This window comes from Rhinoraja longicauda, chromosome 13 (assembly GCF_053455715.1).
Source record: "Rhinoraja longicauda isolate Sanriku21f chromosome 13, sRhiLon1.1, whole genome shotgun sequence".
NCBI lineage: Eukaryota > Metazoa > Chordata > Chondrichthyes > Rajiformes > Arhynchobatidae > Rhinoraja > Rhinoraja longicauda.
The window spans coordinates 30067099-30087967 of record NC_135965.1 but is presented as its reverse complement, the minus strand read 5'-3'; the positions used below and the strand labels follow the sequence as shown (position 1 = coordinate 30087967).

Here is a 20869-nt window from a genome sequence, read left to right as displayed (position 1 = left end):
TGTGAATCTGTGGAATACTCTGCCACAGAAGTGGATCACTGGATGTTTTCCAGAGAGAGTTAGATATAGCTCTTAGGGTTAACAGAATCAAGGGATATGGGGGAAAAGCAGGATCAGGGTACTGATTTTGGATGATCAGCCATGATCATATGAATGCCGGTGCTAGCTCAAAGGGCCAAATGGCTTACTCCAGCACTTATTTTCTATGTTTCTATGTAATACCTCATCTGACCATCGATATACTGAAACTCTCGTTTGTTTGTTTGTTCCTGAACTACAGCCAAAACGGTACACAATAGCGCAACAATTTTAGGCCCACCTTACTCACCGTCGTCCCTTTGGTGCTAATGGAATGTTTCATTGAAATCGGTGTTATATTTTTTAAGTTATTCACATTTTAAAGTTTAAATCTATCTCCTGGGGGAGAGAGAGTGCTGCACCAATGCAGGAGAGGGTTGGGCCCAATGCGTCCACTTGGTCTAGTGTAATCCTAAATCTGAACTATATCGAGCTATTTTCTGAAGGAGTTTCATTGACACAATATCGACTGTTTTTCTGAGAGTCATGGCTGTTAACATGAGAAGTTACTGCTGTTATCTTCCGTCTTTCCTGAAGCTCATTAATTTAATTTGCCTTATATCCATGTATCCTATGGGACAACGAGAAGAAAAATGGAACGAAAACTGCATTCAATCTGAATATGTAACGTATCATTAATTCTTTTTTTCCTCCCAATGTTGGCCTCAACTGTGTTCAAGTCCCATGCATTTCACACACTGCATTCTGGGGAAATTATGGTCACTTTCAATGGGCTGTGCCATTGAATGTTTTATGATTACTTCAGAGCAATGTGGGATGTGGAAATCATCAGATTTAAGGATAGATTGTTAAATGGATATCTGTCACTCACTTCAGTAATTTAATTACCATCAATGACCCCAGTTGCTCTTTGTGACCAACTTGAGTCTTTGCATTAACGTAGCCAAAATGAAAAGTACAGAAGCACACCTACACTTCAGTCAAGCATGAAAGTAAAGGACAGTGTAAACACCCATCAGGTTGTGAAAGGGACAGTGTTCAGTGTCCTGCTTGTTGACCAACACTTAAAAACATATTACATTCATAATTAAAATGCCACTTATTGGTCTTACATTTTTAAAGTTAGAGAGATTTTAAAGTTTAAAAATTAGCTTATTAAATTGAAGCTTGGCAAGGTTAAGTGTGTGATGTCACAATAGGAGAGGGGGCCCACGACCAATGAGCGAGGGGGCGGGACTTGCCAGAGTGATGGGAGTGGCGGCCAATGAGGGGGGGGGGTAGATTTTTCTCATTTAAAAAAAAAACAGTTTAGCGTAAAGAAGAAAAATAAAGTTTAGTTTATTTATTTTTTAAAAAGGTCCTTTAATCCCGCTCAACGCCCGATTGGTCTGGGTCCCACGTGGACGTAGCGCTGCCCAGCGCTGCTCACTCTGGCTGCAGCGCTGGCGCCACGGGGCCAAGGTGAGTGGCTCCCTCTCCCCTTCCCTGTCCCCCCTCGCCCGCCCACGGCCCTAGGGGACACTCCCCGCCCGGCAACGAGCTTCGTCAATTGGGGGAGGGTTGCCCCGGGAGAGGCTCGCAGGAGAGATTTGGACCCAACTTGGTCCACTTGGTCTAGTTAACATTAAAACAATGTAATAGCATTCACTATAGGAAACAATGAAATGTTGAATCACAAAAGATTGATCTTCGCAGATCATTAAAAATAAACTAATTTGTGAATCAGTAATATTGTAACCAGTTTTGTTCCATTCTAATTTAGAGAATAATCAAAATTCTGCAATAACTCTCCTGATTATGGTTCACCAGATGCTCCAACAAAAGGTAGTTCAGAATAACAGGTATGTTATGTAAAGCTGTTCTGCTAATTACTCCAGAATCCACTTCAGAAGCATCTTGGTTCTTCTTACCTATTGACATTTTCAGAATGGCAAGCCGCTCCTACGCTTGCTAGTAGCCTTTGGCAGTGTAGCAGTATGTTCCGACCTGAAGCACAACAAACAATTATTGTAGCATACCACAGCATTAATGGTCATTCAATGTGTTTCCATTCAGTTTACTCTATCATTAATTAGCATCACATTGATAAGTAACACCAAACGTACATTAAATAAGGGTTCACAGAATTTGTATTTATTAATCACTTAAGGGAAGACTGATTTAAGAATTGAAGACAGCTTAGTTACTCCAGCACTTTGTCTATTTTTGTAAACCAGCCCCTGCAGTTCCATGTATATCCATATTGACTGCTTAAGTAGATGAGAAAGAAATCAACAAAGAGTGACAAATGTTGGTATTCTCTTGTGCAAAGAATAGAACAAAAAGAAATATATTTCATGCGATTAGAAACTAATAAACCATACTATAAAAAAGTGGATGGGGTAGCAAACAAGGACCAGTACAAGGGAGCACATTGCCTATGTTTGCTTCTTTGTTGTACAATTTTATGTTTGATTCATTATTGCGCAATATTTTTAACATACCTTGTAAGTTAGGCCCAAGAATGGACACATTGCAGGTATTCGGCAAACAGTCTGAGCCCTGAAAGTGGTTGTTGAAATGAAGTTTTTCCTTTCCAAAGACAGTCTAGGATAGGAATAGAAAAAAACCAAGTTAAACGTGTGTTATTCATATTATTTCCTATTTAATTTCCATTGATGAAAATTTACATAGCTAAAATGTAGTTTACTGGACCAACCAATCTTGTATCTCCATAATTACTAAAACCTGTCCCCCTGACGAGATATTTAACAAAGTTACCTGAGGTAACTCATGGACTTTAGCCATCTTGCAGTTAAGAGAGATGAATAAATAATTATTCCTCGAATTAAATAGAAATTATCTGCATGGAAGCCAATGTTTTGACCAAACTGCAAAAATTGTAAAACTGGATAAATATTTTAAAACTATCTATCTATATCTATCTATCTATCTATCTATCTATATAATATCTATATAATACTAAAACTCTGCGGTCCAACATTCCGTATGTATGTATGTATATGTGTATGTACGGAAGATTACTTACAAACCCTACTCCTCCTAGACGGTACACCAAAGCGCTACGATTTTTGTACCGCCGTATTCACCATTAACCTGGGCAACTATTGTAAGTACTTTCGTTCAAATTGAAGCTACCTTTTTAAAGCTAGAGAGATATTAAAGTTTAAATTTTCATTTCTAACCCTTTTCTTCAAGGGGCTACATTTGTTTCCAAAAGTTTACAGAAAAGGATTTAGTTTTCAGCAAGGATTTAGTTTTCAGCTTGTGACGGCGGCTACATTGTTTCGAAAAGCTTCCAAGAAGTCTTTTTTGTTATTGCAAGTCAAGTCAAGTCAAGTCAAGTCACTTTTATTTGTATAGCACATTTAAAAACAACCCACGTTGACCAAAGTACTGCACATCTGATTAGGAAAAAAACCCAAAACATCTGATTAGGAAAAAAAAAAAAAAAAGAAGGCTATAGTGGTCACTTGACATACACAGATCAGGAGGACAGAGTAAGAGTGGGGCTGGGGGAGGAGAGAATGGGGGGTGTGGGGACGGGCCCAACGGGCCCTCCCCAACGGGCACACTTGGAGAGTAAGAGTGGGGCTGGGGGAGGAGAGAATGGGGGGTGTGGGGACGGGCCCAACGGGCCCTCTTTTCCGGGCCCAACGGGCACACTTGGAGAGTAAGAGTGGGGCTGGGGGAGTGAGAATGGGGGGTGTGGGGACGGGCCCAACGGGCCCTCTTTTCTAGTATAATACTAAAACTCTGCGGTCCAACATTCCGTATGTATGTATGTATATGTGTATGTACGGAAGATTACTTACAAACCCTACTCCTCCTAGACGGTACACCAAAGCGCTACGATTTTTGTACCGCCGTATTCACCATTAACCTGGGCAACTATTGTAAGTACTTTCGTTCAAATTGAAGCTACCTTTTTAAAGCTAGAGAGATATTAAAGTTTAAATTTTTCATTTCTAACCCTTTTCTTCAAGGGGCTACATTTGTTTCCAAAAGTTTCCAGAAAAGGATTTAGTTTTCAGCTTGTGACGGCTACATTGTTTCGAAAACCTTCCAAGAAGTCTTTTTTGTTATTGCAAGTCAAGTCAAGTCAAGTCAAGTCAGTTTTATTTGTATAGCACATTTAAAAACAACCCACGTTGACCAAAGTACTGCACATCTGATTAGGAAAAAAAACAAAAACATCTGATTAGGAAAAAAAAATAAAAATTAAGGCTATAGTGGTCACTTGACATACACAGATCAGGAGGACGGGCCCAACGGGCACACTTGGAGAGTAAGAGTGGGGCTGGGGGAGGAGAGAATGGGGGGTGTGGGGACGGGCCCAACGGGCCCTCTTTTCCGGGCCCAACGGGCACACTTGGAGAGTAAGAGTGGGGCTGGGGGAGTGAGAATGGGGGGTGTGGGGACGGGCCCAACGGGCCCTCTTTTCTAGTATAATACTAAAACTCTGCGTTCGTATGTAGGGATGTATGTGTGTATGTACGGAAGTTTAACTTACAAACCCTACTCCTCCAAGACGGTACACCAAAGCGCTACGATTTTTGTACCGCCGTATTCACCATTAACCTGGGCAACTATTGTAAGTACTTTCGTTCAAATTGAAGCTACCTTTTTAAAGCTAGAGAGATATTAAAGTTTAAATTTTCATTTCTAACCCTTTTCTTCAAGGGGCTACATTTGTTTCAAAAAGTTTACAGAAAATCATTTAGTTTTCAGCAAGGATTTAGTTTTCAGCTTGTGACGGCTACATTGTTTCGAAAAGCTTCCAAGAAGTCTTTTTTGTTATTGCAAGTCAAGTCAAGTCAAGTCAAGTCCATTTTATTTGTATAGCACATTTAAAAACAACCCACGTTGACCAAAGTACTGCACATCTGATTAGGAAAAAAAAACAAAACATCTGATTAGGAAAAAAAAAAAAACGGGCACACTTGGAGAGTAAGAGTGGGGCTGGGGAAGGAGAGAATGGGGGGTGTGGGGACGGGCCCAACGGGCCCTCCCCAATGGGCACACTTGGAGAGTAAGAGTGGGGCTGGGGGAGGAGAGAATGGGGGGTGTGGGGACGGGCCCAACGGGCCCTCTTTTCTAGTTTGTTATAATAATCAGGGAAATTGAAAGAAAAGAGAAATATAAATCAAAGAAGGAAAGTTAATGGATTGAATGGTCCGACAGAAAGCATTTAGATAATACAAAATAAAAAGAGAATTGATGAGGAAGATCAACAAATCAACATGCACCTGGAACGAGATGAAAAGTTGCAAGTGCAACAATTGCAAACTGAAAAAGAGTCACTTTGGGATGCAAATATAATAGTTTTCATTTAACCTAAGAAGATGCCCCAGAGTTCACCAGAACTTTATAAAGCAACGTATGACACATGTTCTCCTACTAGTCTTACAGTCTCCGACTACATTTTATCTCTGTGCTGCCCACTCCCCTGACATCAGTCTGAAGAATGGTCTCGACCAAAAATGTCACCCATTCCTTCTCTCCATAGATGCTGCCTGTCCCCCTGAGTTACTCCAGCATTTTCTGTCTACCTTTGACACAAGACCACATCGTGTAGATATAGAAACAAGAAATAGATTTAGGATGTTTGCTAAACTATGAACTAATGAAACAGGGGGATGGACAAGACCATGCAAAATAGGGTATAAGCACCAGTCTTTCGAGAAGGATATGTTTACAAAATGTCTGCCTTAGTTATACACCACAACCATTAAGAATGTCGATAAAAGAATATAATTTATGAAGACACAAGATACTGCAGATGCTGGCACAGAAGCATAAAGCAAATTGCTTGGGGAACTCAGCAGGTTAGGCAGCATCTGTGCAGAGAAATGGAGAGTTGATGCTTTAGTTCGAGACATTTCATCTGAATTGTAAGAGTAGAGGGAAGATAATCAGTATAAAGAGGTGGGAAAATGGGGCAGATCAACAAATGGATCCAGTTGGTGGACGACCTGACAAGCAATATGTGGATCCAGGTGCGGGGGCAAGGGGGTCATTGGCAGATGGAGTCGGGTGGGGGAAGGGAAGGACGGAGACAACAATAGAAGCTGGGAGGTAATCGGTGGAGGCAACAAAGGGCTGCAGATGATGGAATCTGATAAGGATGAGTGGAACCAAATAAGGGAGTGGGATAGGGTTCACGGTGAAACGAGTTGTGGGTGGAGGGTAAATGGGGAAGGCGGGGGATAGTAAAGAAACTGCTGAAATGTGGGTGGAGGGGTGTTTGGAAAGTTGGAGGGGTGTTTGGAAAGTAGGGGCTGAGCGAGACAGATCTGAAGATGAACGAAAGGAACAAAGGGGATGAGGGTTACCAGAAAATGGAGAAGTCAATGTTCATGCCAGAGTCATATAGTACAGAAACAGGCCACTTGGCCCAACCCATCCATGCCAACCAAAGTGCCTATCTAAGCTAGTTCCATTTGACCCTTATCCCTATAAACTTTTCCTGTGGTGAATCTGTGGAATTCCTTGCCACGGAAGGCTGTGGAGGCCGCCAATGGATATTTTTAAGGCAGGGATAAATAAATTCTTGATTAGTATGGATGTCAGGAGTTATGGGGAAAAGGCAGGAGAATGGGGTTAGGAGGGAGAGATAGATCAATAATGATCGAATGACCTAATTTTGCTCCTATCTCTTATGATCTTATGACAATATGAGAAAAAAAATCAATTTGTGCAGTGTTTGGTGAATTTTAACTCTTGACATCTATAACTCCCAGGCATGTTATACGTCAAATGATATCTCAAGGTGATCATCCAAACATTCTATTTGAATGATTCGATTGCACATACCAACAGGCACATTTCCAAGTAATCCCTCACTTCTTTCATATGACTGGCATATATCTCCAGCTTTTTAACAACCAGCTCGGCAGCCTGGGGAAACAGGTTAGGAACGTTAAGTTGACCACTGCTGTCATGTTATATTTCTCTTTGTAACAGGTGACATATATAATAATTTACATATATAATTTACATAATGAAATGACAAAAAGTCTAGATATTGGAAATTTATCTATCTATCTATCTATATACTATTAAAACTCAGATCTTGTATGTATATATATATATTCCACTGATGTCGGCTGAATACGGCAATTCCGGCAAAACGGTGAACCGTAGCGCCACGATTTTTGTACTGCCTTAATCAGCATGCGGTTCACTGCTGGAAAATGATATTTTTATTTAATTCGGACGCATATTTTTTAAGTTACAGAGGTTTAAAAGTGCTGCCCCCCCCTCATTTATCGAAGTTTTGACAGAAGGGGGGCGCTGCGGTGCGGCAGTGCTCAGTACGCATGCGCGGAATCTCCTCACTCTGTACTCAGCACGCATGCGCGGCATCTCCTCACTCGCACCAAAACAATGGACGCCGTTAGCGGCGCCAGCCCGCGATCACCGGCTCACCTCTCCTCTCTCCCCTTGCTTCTCTCCTCTCTCCCACACCCGGGAGAACATCTCCCCGCTATCTCCCCCCCCCCCCCCCCCCCCGGGCCTTTGAATGATGCGATCTCCCGAAGACCCCCCCCACCGGACTTTTCACTGATCCGATCACCCGCACCCCCCCCCCCCCGGGCCTTTAACTGATGCTAAGAGTGTGTCTGGGGGAGAGAAAATGGGGGGGGGGGGGGGGGGGCTGAGAATGGGGAATGGGACAACAGGGGTAGTGCGGAGGGGAATTGGTGGTGGGGGAAAGAGGGGTACTGGGAAAAGGGGAGGTCCATATCCCTCCCCTCTCCCCCTTCCCTCCCTCCCCCCCTCTCTCCCCCCCCCCCTCCCTCCCTCCACAAATACCACCCCATCTCTCATCACCCTCGCCCCCCTCCCTCCACCCTCCATCCTCAACACATCCCTCCCTCCACCACTCCCTCCCCCTCGATCACTCCACACCTCCCTCCCCCAAACCTCCCTCTCCCTCCCTCCCCCCTTCACTCCCTCACCCCCTCCCGGATACAATGGAAACCCTAAGAGGACGGGCCAAAGGGGAGAGTGTGGGGAGAGTAAGAGTGGGGATGGGGGACGAGAGAATGGGGGTGTGGGGAATGGGCCCATCGGGCCCACTTTGTCTAGTATACTACTAAAACTCAGATCTTGTATATATATTTTTTTTGGGTTTGACCTGAATTATTTGATATATTTATTTGTTCGTATCAGCGATTGCGGCAAAACGGTGAACAGTAGAGTGACGGTTTTCGCACCGCCTTAATCGCCAACCTCCCAAACGACCGGCCGTGATATTTTCATTTGATTTAGTCGCATGTTTTTTAAGTTACAGAGGTTTTAAAGCGCTGCACCCCCCCCCCCCTTTTCAGGGGGGCGCTGTGGTGCGGATTTAGTCTTCAGCTTGTGATGTCACAATGCCCCTGTGAGATGAGCTCGAGCTGACCCCCCTCCCCCCCCCCCCTTCAGCGTGTGATGTCACAATAGACAAGCAGCTGCTATTGGGTGTCTACTCTTTACAAATTTACATCTTTTTATTTTTAACCTTTTTTTTCAAGGTCTTCAGCTTGTGACGTCACAATGCTTGTGTGAAGCAGCTGATTGTTTTTTAAAGTTGTGTTTTTTATTGCAAGTCACTTAACATACACAGATCAGCATGGGGCCCCTATGCTCGTGGGCCACCGGGGCAAGTGTTTCGAAAAAAGAAAGGGGAGGTCCCCCTTCCCCCCTCAACACCTTCCTCCCCACGCCTTCCCACCTCCATCCCCACTCGCCATCTCCCCTCCTCCCCAACTAACTCCCCATCCCTCCCCACCTCCCTCACCCCTCGGGGACGGGCTCAACGGGGAAAGAGGGGGTACTGGGAAAAGGGGAGGTCCCCCTCCCCCCCTCCATCCGCCTCCCCTCCTCCCTCCCTCCCCCCTCCCTCCCCGCCTCCCGGTTACAATGGAAACCCTACGAGGACGGGCCCAACGGGGAAAGAGGGGTACTGGGAAAAGGGGAGGTCCCCCTCCCTCCTTCCCCTCCACCCCCTTCCCTCTCCTCCTCCCTCCACACCTCCCTCCTCCCTCCCTCCCGCCCTCCCGGTTACAATGGAAAATGGGTGGTCCCCCTCCCTCCCCTCCCCTCCCCCCTCCACACCTCCCTCCTCCCTTCCCCCCAATCCCCTCCCGGTTACAATGGAAACCCTACAAGGGCGGGCCCAACGGGGGAAAGAGGGGCTACTGGGAAAAGGGGAGGTCCCCCTCCCTCCCCCCTTCCCCCCTCCCTCCCCCCTTCCCCTCCCCCTCCCCCCCCTTCCCCTCCCCCTCCCCCCCCTTCCCCTCCCCCCTTCCCCTCCCCTCCTCCCTCCACACCTCCCTCCCTCCCCCCCTCCCGGTTACAATGGAAACCCTACGAGGACGGGCCCAACGGGGAAAGAGGGGTACTGGGAAAAGGGAGGTCCCCACTCCCTCCTTCCCCCCTCCTTCCACCTCCCCCCCTTCCCCCTCCCCTCCACCCCCTTCCCTCTCCTCCTCCCTCCACACCTCCCTCCCTCCCCCGCCTCCCGGTTACAATGGAAAATGGGTGGTCCCCCTCCCTCCCCATACCCCCTCCCTCCCCTCCCCTCCCCCCTTCCACACCTCCCTCCTCCCTTCCCCCCACTCCCCTCCCGGTTACAATGGAAACCCTACGAGGACGGGCCCAACGGGGAAAGAGGGCTACTGGGAAAAGGGGAGGTCCCCCTCCCTCCTTCCCCTCCCCCTCCCCCTCCCCTCCTCCCTCCACACCTCCCTCCCTCCCCTCCTCCCGGTTACAATGGAAACCCTCACGAGGACGGGCCCAACGGGGAAAGAGGGGTACTGGGAAAAGGGGAGGTCCCCCTCCCTCCCCCCCTACAACTCTCATTCAAATTGAAGCTACATTTTTAAAGCTACAGATATTTTAAAGTTAAAAAATTCACTTTCTAACCCATTTCCTGAAACTCCTCAGCGTATGACGTCACAATGTTCCATGTTCAACTTCATTTGCTCCTCACGTCGCCAAAACAAGTTGGCCGCCGGCAGCACCGCCGCCCGCCCAGCCGCAGTCGTACCCTCTCCCCCTCTCCTCGCAGCACCTCACAGCTCCCCCCCCTCACCTCACCTCTCGCCCAGCCCCGGCAGAGACTCGCACGTCGGCAGTCAGCGTTGAACGCACGGGCACCGGGGTAAGTGCCTTTCACAGCCAACAGCTCCACGGAGGGGGAGTGGGCGTGGCGGCCAACTGGGTGGAGGGGGAGGGTGGGGCTGGGGGGGAGGAGGGGGAGGAGAGGGGCAGAGTGGGGGTGCGGGAGGGGGTCAGGAGAGTGGGGGTGGGGGGAGGAGGAGGGGGTGAGGGAGGAGGGGGTAATAGTGGGGGTGGGGGGAAAGGGGGACAGGAGAGAGTGGGGGGTGGGGAGGAGGAGAGAGTGGGGGTGGGGAGGAGGAGAGAGTGGGGGTGGGGGAGGAGGGGAGAGTGGGGGGTGGGGAAGGGGAGGGAGTTGGGGGTCAGGAGAGGGGGAATAGGGGTGGGGAGGGGGGGAATGGGGGTGGAGGCATGGGCTGGGGGAGTGGGGATAGGGCAGGGGGAGGGACAAGTGGGGGTGGGGTAGGGGCATGGAGTGGGTCAGTGGGGGAAGGGGGGGAAAAGGGGGATTGAGTGGGGGGGGTTGAGGGTGCTACACCAATACAGGAGAGGCTTTGAGTCCAGGCTCACTCAGTGACGACACCCTCTCCCTTCCCTGTTCCCCCTCTACGAGGAATGGGCCCAACGGGTCCACTTGGTCTAGTATGAAATAAAACTGAAAATTCTAGAAAAACGTGACAGGAAAAAATGGCAATGGTGGAAAGTGAAATAGTTTCAGATTCATGACCTTTTATCAGAACTGGAAAAAATTAGATGCCAAATCCATTTGATGTTGCAGAGAAAACAAAGGAAATGTGTGTGATAGGATGGTGTCAGGGAATGAATGACAAAAAATATAGAACTTGGTTTACAAAGCAATAATGTACTTTTTAGAGACAGGGTTGTACACTGGAATACTTACAATGTAATTTGATGATCTGGTTTATCAAACTATCATGTGACAGATTTTGGTAAAGTTAAAACTATGGGATGAAGGGGACTATGACACATTAGAGGCAGATAACATGGTTCCCAATGTTGGGGGAGTCCAGAACAAGGGGCCACAGTTTAAGAATAAGGGGTAGGCCATTTAGAACGGAGATGAGGAAGAACTTTTTCAGTCAGAGGGTGGTGAAGGTGTGGAATTCTCTGCCTCAGAAGGCAGTGGAGGCCAGTTCGTTGGATGCTTTCAAGAGAGAGCTGGATAGAGCTCTTAAGGATAGCGGAGTGAGGGGGTATGGGGAGAAGGCAGGAACGGGGTACTGATTGAGAGTGATCAGCCATGATTGCATTGAATGGCGGTGCTGGCTCGAAGGGCTGAATGGCCTACTCCTGCACCTATTGTCTATTGTCTATTGTCTATGGGTACAATAATAGCTGACAGCCAGAAATAGCAGTAATTTTCAATAAAATAGATATGGTGCAAAATATTGAAACTAGCCTTAAAAAAGCACATTTTTTGCCAGCATCCAATGACTTGCATTCATTTGAATAGTTTCACCAGATTTATCCCAGTACCACCACAAGCTCAGTCTGATAACTGGAAAGTCTGGATATTTGTGCCTCCCTATTAGACTCTGCAGGTCTACCATATCGCCAGGTGCAAGTGCTGATGTTAGGACATACGATCTGCATGATTTAAATGCTATTGTTTGACCTGCTCCAATGTTTGTTGTTTCATATTTGCAATATTTGTAATTTTTTTAAATATTCAACACCCCGATGCAAGTTGCCACTGGGCTTTCCCATCACTGTCCATTCAGTTTTTCAGCAACTGTTGTATCCATAACTCACATCTCTAACCTGTTTTAGCCTGCTTCTTTCCATTCTCCCGCTGTTTATACTTCCTCTCGAGTTGTTTTGCTGCTATCAACAAGTTTCCTTCACACTCAGTTCCCAGTGCATGGAGTATTTGTTCATTTATTGTTAAATGCAAGTTTAGTTTAACTCAAAGAAATGTCAGTTGTGATCATTCAGGTCTTGCACAAATTACTGCTGACGCCCAACTCCCATCATAAACTCAAACGTGAATCACTTACTTTTGATATTCATTATATAAAATCTTTGAGCTTCCTCTATCCTCTTCTCTATATGTGTTTTTTAATAACGTTGTTGATCAGAAATACACAACATAATGCACACAGGAGCTCACTCATATTTAGAGTCCATGGCTGGAGTTTGAAGAGAAGAATGAAAGGTTTTGAATTGGTATGTGAACTGGTGCACAGATAACAGCAGTAAAGACTATTGCTCCATTACAAATGCAAAGTGAAGTAAGGTTTAATTACTCTTGCCATATCTAGGATATAAATTGCTCAACAAGAGTAACAAAAGGGTATCGGCTGACCATCCCACTTCATGCAATCAAAGCATGGTTTAAAGTGTCATTTACCTTCCCGAGTCCTGCAATCATTGGAGTGTTCTCTGTGCTGAAAATATATGGAAATGTAATTTGTGAGATTGGTTCTGGTATACTATTGTCACATGTACCATAATATAATGAAAAGTTCTGTTTGCATGCTTTCCAGTTGAATCATGCCATACAGGTTCCATGTCATACCAAACATACCATCAAAGAAAATGAACAGAATGCAGAATATTGTGTTCCATATTCTTTAATTCTTGATATTCAATACACCTAGAAAATACTTCCTGCTCGGGGAAGGGTTTTCAAAATTTCTTCTGCCCTTTGTGCTAATAGCTTTTCAACATCAGCATTAAACTGCTCATTTTAATTCTAAGATTGGAACCCTTTATGCTGGACTCCAAAAATTGAGGAAATATTTTCTAGCTACTTTTTTAAAATCCTTTAATATAATAAAACATCTTAATAACATCTTTAGTCTGCCATGCCCAAAAGAATACAAGCTTCATCGGTGCAATTTACACTCAGAATTTAAATCCTTTAGTTCTGGCATGGTTGGCATAGTGCCACAGCTAACAGAGCTGATATCTCACAACTCCAAAGACAGGGTTCAATTCTCATCTCTGGTGCTGCTTTGTGCAGTGTGCAGGTTATTCATGCAATGGTGTAGGTTTCCTCTCACATTCCAAAGGTGTGTGGGTTGGTAGGTTAATTAGCCACTGTAAGTTGCCTCAACTCCGTAGGCGAGCAGTAGAGTCTGACGGGGTGGGGGAGGAGGGTGGAGTTGATGGGCATGCGAGGAAATCAAAGTGGTTTAGAGCAGGATTAGTCTAAATGGGTGCTTTATGTTTGGCATAAGAGTGAAGGGCCTGTATCTATGCTTTATAATTCTAAATCTCTCTGTTCCGCAGATTCGCTCTGCACCCACTGTCAACATATTCTTCATGAAATAGTCATTTTTGGAAAAAACATCACTTCCAAGGACATTACATAGCTGAATTACCAAAGTAAAAGTAGTTCTGACAATAATGTGACATCAAAGGTTTAAAGGTCAGTTTATTGTCACGTGTACCGATTAAGGTACAGTGAAACTCGAATTACCATCACAGAGGCAAATTAGAAAATATTGTGTTTCTGGAACAGAATCTCTTTTATAGATAATAGTATTTTCATAATCACCACCTCAGTCGCATTTAAAAGTTACAGTATAAAATGCCAGAACCTTCATTGCATCAGGCAGGTAAATATTTCTCTGTACAACCAGCTCATGGCTGATTTGCATTCCTGTAAAATCACTCATGGGATGAATGGGACCTCAACTAATTTACAGTTCTAAGTAGAAAACAGTGGATGACAAACAGCCAGCCAAAACAAATGCTAAAGAATTTGAGATTTTCTCATTTTCCTACATCACTCATTGTGTGTATATACAGTGCCCTCCGTAATGTTTGGGACAAAGACCCACCATTTATTTATTTGCCTCTGTACTCCACAATTTGAGATTTGTATTAGAGAAAAAAAAAATCACATGTGGTTAAAGTGCACATTGTCAGATTTTATTAAAGGGTATTTTGGTTTCACTATGTAGAAACTACAGCTGCGTTTATACATACTCCCCCATTTCAGGGCACCATAATGTTTGGGACACATGGCTTCACAGGTGTTTGTAATTGCTCAGGTGTGTTTAATTGCCTCCTTAATGCAGGTATAAGAGAGCTCTCAGCACCTAGTCTTTCCTCCAGTCTTTCCATCACCGTTGGAAACTTTTATTGCTGTTTATTTGCTGACCAAAGTTGTGCCAATGAAAGTCAAAGAAACCATTATGAGACTGAGAAACAAAAATAAAACTGTTGGAGACATCAGCCAAACCTTAGGTGTACCAAATTCAACTGTTTGGAACATCATTAAGAAAGAAGAAGAATGCACAGGTTCACATCTGCATTGGAAAAGGTGGAGAGGGTTGGGCCTCCAAGTGGAGAAAGAGGAGGAAAGGGTGCAAAACACAAGAAAGAAACACAAGCATGTCAGAGGGTGAAATGAACTGACTAATCAGTTCAGATCAGTCAGTTTAGATCAAGTAGAGAAAATTTATAAATAACCTGTGAAATAAATCTGAAATAGATCATGTTGCCATGTATTTTTAAATCCCGAAAACAGCGTTTTATTCAGCTCCAAAACATTTTCCATTATCACCGAGGATGAATTGACAGTGGAAAGAGGAGCAAGTACCTCTAAATTTTTCTTGAAAACTTACCCTGGTCTGAACTTCCTTTCTTGACCTCCGCCAATGAACATGGCGTACACTGGTGAGCTTGTGCTTGGCCCTCGAACATAAAGTGCTCCAATACGTGGACCATAAAACTATAGTGCGAGGGCAATGGAAATACAAAGATTATTTGGAAGCACAGGCTTTTAAATTCTGCAATCATCACATTTTCATTTCAGTTTCCACTAATCTGAGACCGCTACCACTTTGTTTCAAACAGTGGGACTGTGAAACAGGTGCCCAGCAGCAATTGTTCGGAACTACCTGCAGTGATCAACTCCCACTTTTGATTGCAAAGGCATGTTTTTAGTGTGACAATTGTATAAACAGATCAAATTGTATGTACATTGCGAATGGGTGTTACAGACAGGCAAAACAGGCAGTACAGTATCGATCCCATTCAAAGTTGTTTTGATATCAACACCATCAAATTGGGCCTGCATGGTCCAGGTAGTATAATGTATGCAAGAAATCTGGACTTAACAGCAAGAAGAACCATCGTCCTGCAACAACCTCCTCCCCACACCCTAGACATCTTCTCCATGCCTGTATAATTCAAAGATTTTTGTTTGTTGAGAATTAATTTGATTCTTGGCGATGCACTGCGTTGGACATCGAGGGCGAGGTTGCACAATAAAGGCATAAGCAGGAGAGGAAGAAAGGTATGATGACTGTTTCTCTTCCCATTCAGCTTGATATACTGAGAATTTTAATATTTTCTAGTTTTGTTTGCAGATTTCGAGCATCAGCAATTAAAAAAATAAATTCTACTTGTCTCCAAGGGTGATGTTTTACCTTGTGTCCCACGATGGTAAGGTAATTCACACCAAGATCCTGCACATCAACTTGCAGTTTGCCAAGTGCCTGGGCGGCATCTGTATGTAGCAGAATCTTGGGTGTTTGTTTGCCTCTCTGGTGATTTACAATCTTCACTCGCTGACAGATCTCTGCAATCGGCTGCAAACAAAGCAAACACAATATAGACAACTCGGGACATAAAACACACAAGCCAGATTCCTAAATGACTTCCGTTAACAATAAATGCAGGATTATGCCACTGTGAAGAGTAAATATCAGGGTTATCAAATGATAAAACATGAGCTAATTGAAGTTTATACCTGTCCTGTTAAACAAATGAAGAATAGTGACACTTTTCAATAATCCAAAGCAAACTGTTCTGTCTTTTATGGGGAAGGAGAAGGCAGGTGAGGAGGAATGGGGAATAGGGATGCAGGATACATGTCGGGAGCAAGGGAGATGGCCAGAAGGAGCAGGGATGGTTCTTGAGGAACAGGAAAGGGCGAGGGGAAACTGAAGCATACAGATCAGAACAGACAGTGGGAGAGAGTTTGAATTACAGTATTGAAAACTGTCTGAAATAAAATAAGAAAATGCTGAAGATAATCAGCTGGTCAAGCAGCAACTGTAGCAAGTGAAAGAGAGCTAATGTTTCATGTTAATGTGGACAAATTAACTCTGAAATCGCCTGACAGAAGACAAATGTTTTTTTTGATTTTGATGGAAAGTAATTAAATGGAAATTTCAAAGTTTTTCTCCCTTCATATATGCTGTCCAACCTGCTGTGTATTTCCAGCATTCTCTGTTTTTACCTGAAATACAGACTTAAGGATCTTCATCCTTGAACAGAGCATTGGAGCAAGGTAAGAAAACAACAACAAAAATTTAGGTACAGGAATGCAGGATGTTGCAATAAAAGAAATGATAAACCAATCAGGCTGTCACAATGTATAAAGGTGGAAATCAAAAACAAAGTAAAAAATACTAGAAATAATCAGTGAGTTAGAAAACATCCATGGCGAGAGAAATGAACTAATAAGGTCAATGATCTTTCATTAGAGCCACAAAAGCCAGCCTCCTCTTTTGGTAACATCAGATATAATTTGTTCTCTCTTGCTTACAGCTCACCTAGAGATACCTTTGTTATTGATTAACCTTTATCACAGTGTCATCATTCAGTCTTCCTGGTCTCCACCTTATTTGTCTTCACTACCCTGTCTTCTCCACCTTGTTTATCTTCGTAGTCTCTACTCTCATTTCTTTATTCACAATTAAGAACTCATTTTGTGAACTGAGAATACTTAGGTCACTGACCATTTCTCACTTCACAGGTGCTACACAGTCCAATGATGTACTATATTTTCTGTTTCTCATATCATAATTCCCAATTTAGTCACAAAGCTCTTTCAAGGAGGAAACCCATTAATGACCCCTGACATCGCTAGTTAGTTCCCCATAACATTGTGGATGTATTAGCCTCATGGTGGCAAACTAAGTTACACAACCCTTCTACCAATGGTTTAAGAATAAGGCCCATCACCACATTCTCAGTACAGGTATGGATAATAAAAACCAGGTTTCCCAATGAGAACAACACCCCAAACCAAAATGACGAAAGTAATTACCATGAGAACTCCTGTTTCATTATTAGCGAGCATAATAGAAATAAGACAGGTGCTTGGCCCAATAGCAGCTATCACATCATCGACTTGAATGCATCCAGTTACTTTGGAAACAGGCAAAAATGTAGCTTCTGCAAAGGAGAAATACAATAATTGACCCTGCAAATATCAAGTGATCTTAACGTTTCATAATATTCATTGTACTAAATGTTGTACCCTTTGTCCTTTATCTGTACACTGTGGACGGCTTGAATGTACTCGTGTATAGTCTTTGACTGTAAAGCACACAAAAACTTTTCACTGTACCTCAGTACATGTGACGATAATAGACTAAACTAAACTAACATTAAGTGCTAGAAAATCTCAGCATGTTCACTCTTTGCCACTGGATGTGAAGTGCAGTGGTCCAGTAGACAAATTGACTCAGCTGCAGTCAAGTTCAGGGATTCAGGTGTTCAGAAAGGCACATGAAGTACTGAACTGGCAGAGCTTAATCACCTAACATTTCTGGTTCACTAGGGTGGAACGAGTTACATTATACCAGGTGGACAAGAAACATATTTAAATGGATGAGTCTGTCCCAGAGTGTAAGTAAGTTCCGCCAGTGATCAGTCATTTGCTTTGGGCCGAGGAGGAAATAGATTATTTGTTTTTACCTTCAACAAAACAAATAAACTTTCAACTGCTGAAATTCAATGATAATTCGGTGACCACATTACAACAAACACAATCATTGGTCACTACATTATCAATATACTGATGCAGTCTTACATGTTATGTATATATTCACATACTTAAATGTTGTAGGATTCAGAGAAAGAGGAGCTGAACTGCACTTAAAGATACAACACAGTCAATAAAGTCTCACTTGCTTTTCCCTCCTTGACCAGATTTTCTACCACCAGATGCACCGAGTCATGTTCGACGTTTGATGTAATAATGTGAGGTAATACTTGAACAATTCCTCCAAGGTCGACTCTCCCATCCTTCGGTGCCAAATGACGCTGATGGTCCCAGAAATACTTGACTGCCGTGTGAATGACTAGATTATTAGCCTGAAAAATACAAAAACTTGTGACTCATATTCTGCTGATTTGCTGAGCACAGGTTTAGGAGTTTCAAATTCCCATTAGTTTTTTGAAAAAATATTGCACACAGAACCAGATAATTATTTTTGACTTTTTAAATTTTATGTTGCTTTAATTAATGATTCCTTTAAGAAATGCTTACTTGCCCCCCGCTTATTACACATAAAAATATACAAGCAGTGATTATGGCAGTTGTGTGGTTTTCAAAGTAAGAAATAGGAGAGCATTAAACAATCTGCGAGAGGGAGGAAAGGAATTGTCCTGGTTTTGGGCCGAAACCCTTCATCAACCTCCCAGTCGCCAGTCAATTTAATTCACTTCCCATCCCAATATTGACCTATTTGTCATAGAGTCATAGAATGATACAGTGTGGAAACAGGCCCTTCGGCCCAACTCACCCACACCGGCCAACAATGTCCCAGCTACACAAGTCCCACTTGCTCCATATCCCTCCAAACCTGTCCTATCCATGTATCTATCTAACTGTTTCTTAAATGACAGGATCGTCCCAGCCTCAACGACCTCCTCTGACAGCTTGTTCCATACACCCACCACCCTTTGTGTGAAGGGTTCCTATTAAATCTTTTCCCCTTCACCTTGAACCGATGTCCTCTGGTCCTTGATTCTCCTACTCTGGGCAAAAGACTGCATCCACTCGATCTATTCCTCTCATGATCTTATACACCTCTATTAGATCACCCCTTATCCTCTTGCGCTCCATGGAATAGAGACCCAGCCTACTCAACCTCTCCCCACAGCTCACATCCTTTAGTCCTGGCAACCTCCATTACCAGGATTAGGTCAAACACATTTAGAGAAGCAGCACCTTATATTTTGCCTTCGTAGTTGACAACCCAAGGACATCAACATTGAATTCTCCAATTTTAGGTTACCCACATCCCCTCCGTTCTTTTCTCTATCCTCCTACCTATCCTGGTCATCTCACACACATCGTTTCTCCCACCTTACCCCGCCAGCCACCTACCACTTTTATTTTTAACCCCACTCTCTCTCACTGAATCCCATTCCCCCCCACTACTGCTCACCCTTCCCTCCTTCGATGTTCCCTGTGCAACCAACCTTCATTCAATTCAATTTTTTACCTTCTTTTCATATCATATTCCAGAATCTGCAGCCTTTTGCTCTCCACTCATTACCTCATAGCCTCAGTTGCTATCTCCATCCATTCTTCTGGTGATAAACCTCTCCTTATCTGTATCCATCTGGCTTGTTAGCTCTTGCCCACCTCTCCCCTCAACTCTTTATGTTGGCCAACTTCTCCACTTTGCCAATCTAGATGAAGAGTCTCAACCTATCTGCTAATTTTCATCCACAAATGCTGCCTGACCCAATGAATTCCTCACCTGCTTTTCTATATTTTGCTATACTTATTTTATGGAAATATATCTATTTGGAAGAGTTCTACCTCTGAGAAACCCTTGCTCTAAAGAACTGTCAATACAACACCAACAAAACCAAGCATACTGCACAGAGACTTTTTAATTTAGCATAATTTTCAGTTACTCAGGAAAATCAACATCCATCCAGTTTGGATAGAAATATCGCTTAAAGATTTGCAATTATGGTCCATTCTTGGTCAATAGCCTTACAATTTGTTCTCTGTTTGATTTGGAGAGGTAGACAAGATGACAGTGGAGATTGTGTGGGAACTGGGGCGAGGGATGGCAGTGTGAGTTGATGGATTTTTGAATGGGATTTGAGGGGGAGTCACCTTCTGTATTGACAATTAATTGGGTAAAATAAGATTTCTTACCTCAGTTCCACCAGAGGTAAAAATTATATCTTCTGGGTGACCTCCAACCATCTGAGCTATGGTCTTCCTTGCCCAATCTATCAACTCTTTGGCATTCCTACCTAATCACAATCAGATTCAAAAGACAAATATTTATAAGTACTTATCTTTATTTACTCTACAAGTAGTACATATACTGATTCACAAATTTACATGACACAAAATATTAACTAGCAACTTCAAAAACATTCTATTCGATGAATTTGTTTTCCAGTTTCAATGTCAACAAAAGATTAAGATAGTAAAATGATCAAAGAAAAAAAAAACATACTTGAAGTGAAATAACTTTCAGATAAAGATTTAAAATGTTTAGTTTAGAGATACAGAGTGGAAACAGAACCTTCGGCCCAAGTTCGTGATGACCACCAATCACACCTATACACTAGGGACAATTTATAGCAGCCAATTAACTACAAATCTGTATGTCTTTGGAATGTGGGATGAAACCTGGAGCACCTGGAGGAAACCCACGCGGTCACAAACTTCATAGACAGCACTTGTAGACAAGATTGAACCAGGGCCCCTGGTGCTGTAAAGCAGCAACTCTACCGCTGCAACACTGTGTCACTCAGGATAATCAACACTTCATCCATGTTATTTGGATCGAAATCTAATTTAAAGGTTTGCAATAAGCCAGTTTGGTATCTCGACTGCGCAGCTCATAGGTCATTCGCGATAAACATTCTCGCCGACTGAGCTGCTGCATGCACACAGACCTGCGTTTCATCCGTATTTTCCAGTTTTGCTTCTTTGACGCAAGAAAATACTGCTTTCAAAACTATTAACTAG

At 43.6% G+C, this 20869-nt stretch overlaps 1 protein-coding gene across 7 annotated transcripts in view; it reads right to left on the bottom strand.

Moving 5' to 3' along the window:
- The window catches only part of scly (selenocysteine lyase), a 34796-nt gene that overhangs the window by 1399 nt on the left and 12528 nt on the right, over window positions 1-20869 (bottom strand). For 6 of the 7 annotated variants that reach the window (XM_078409953.1, XM_078409954.1, XM_078409956.1 and 3 more), the window contains 9 exons: window positions 20042-20142; window positions 18048-18234; window positions 17183-17310; window positions 15555-15716; window positions 14748-14854; window positions 12521-12557; window positions 6856-6939; window positions 2523-2625; window positions 1950-2025 (listed from right to left, as the gene is read on the bottom strand). In XM_078409953.1, coding sequence (XP_078266079.1) covers window positions 1950-2025; window positions 2523-2625; window positions 6856-6939; window positions 12521-12557; window positions 14748-14854; window positions 15555-15716; window positions 17183-17310; window positions 18048-18234; window positions 20042-20142 — 985 coding nt within the window. The remainder of the gene's footprint in view (window positions 1-1949; window positions 2026-2522; window positions 2626-6855; window positions 6940-12520; window positions 12558-14747; window positions 14855-15554; window positions 15717-17182; window positions 17311-18047; window positions 18235-20041; window positions 20143-20869) is intronic. The other variant, XM_078409957.1, reaches the window with a different exon arrangement.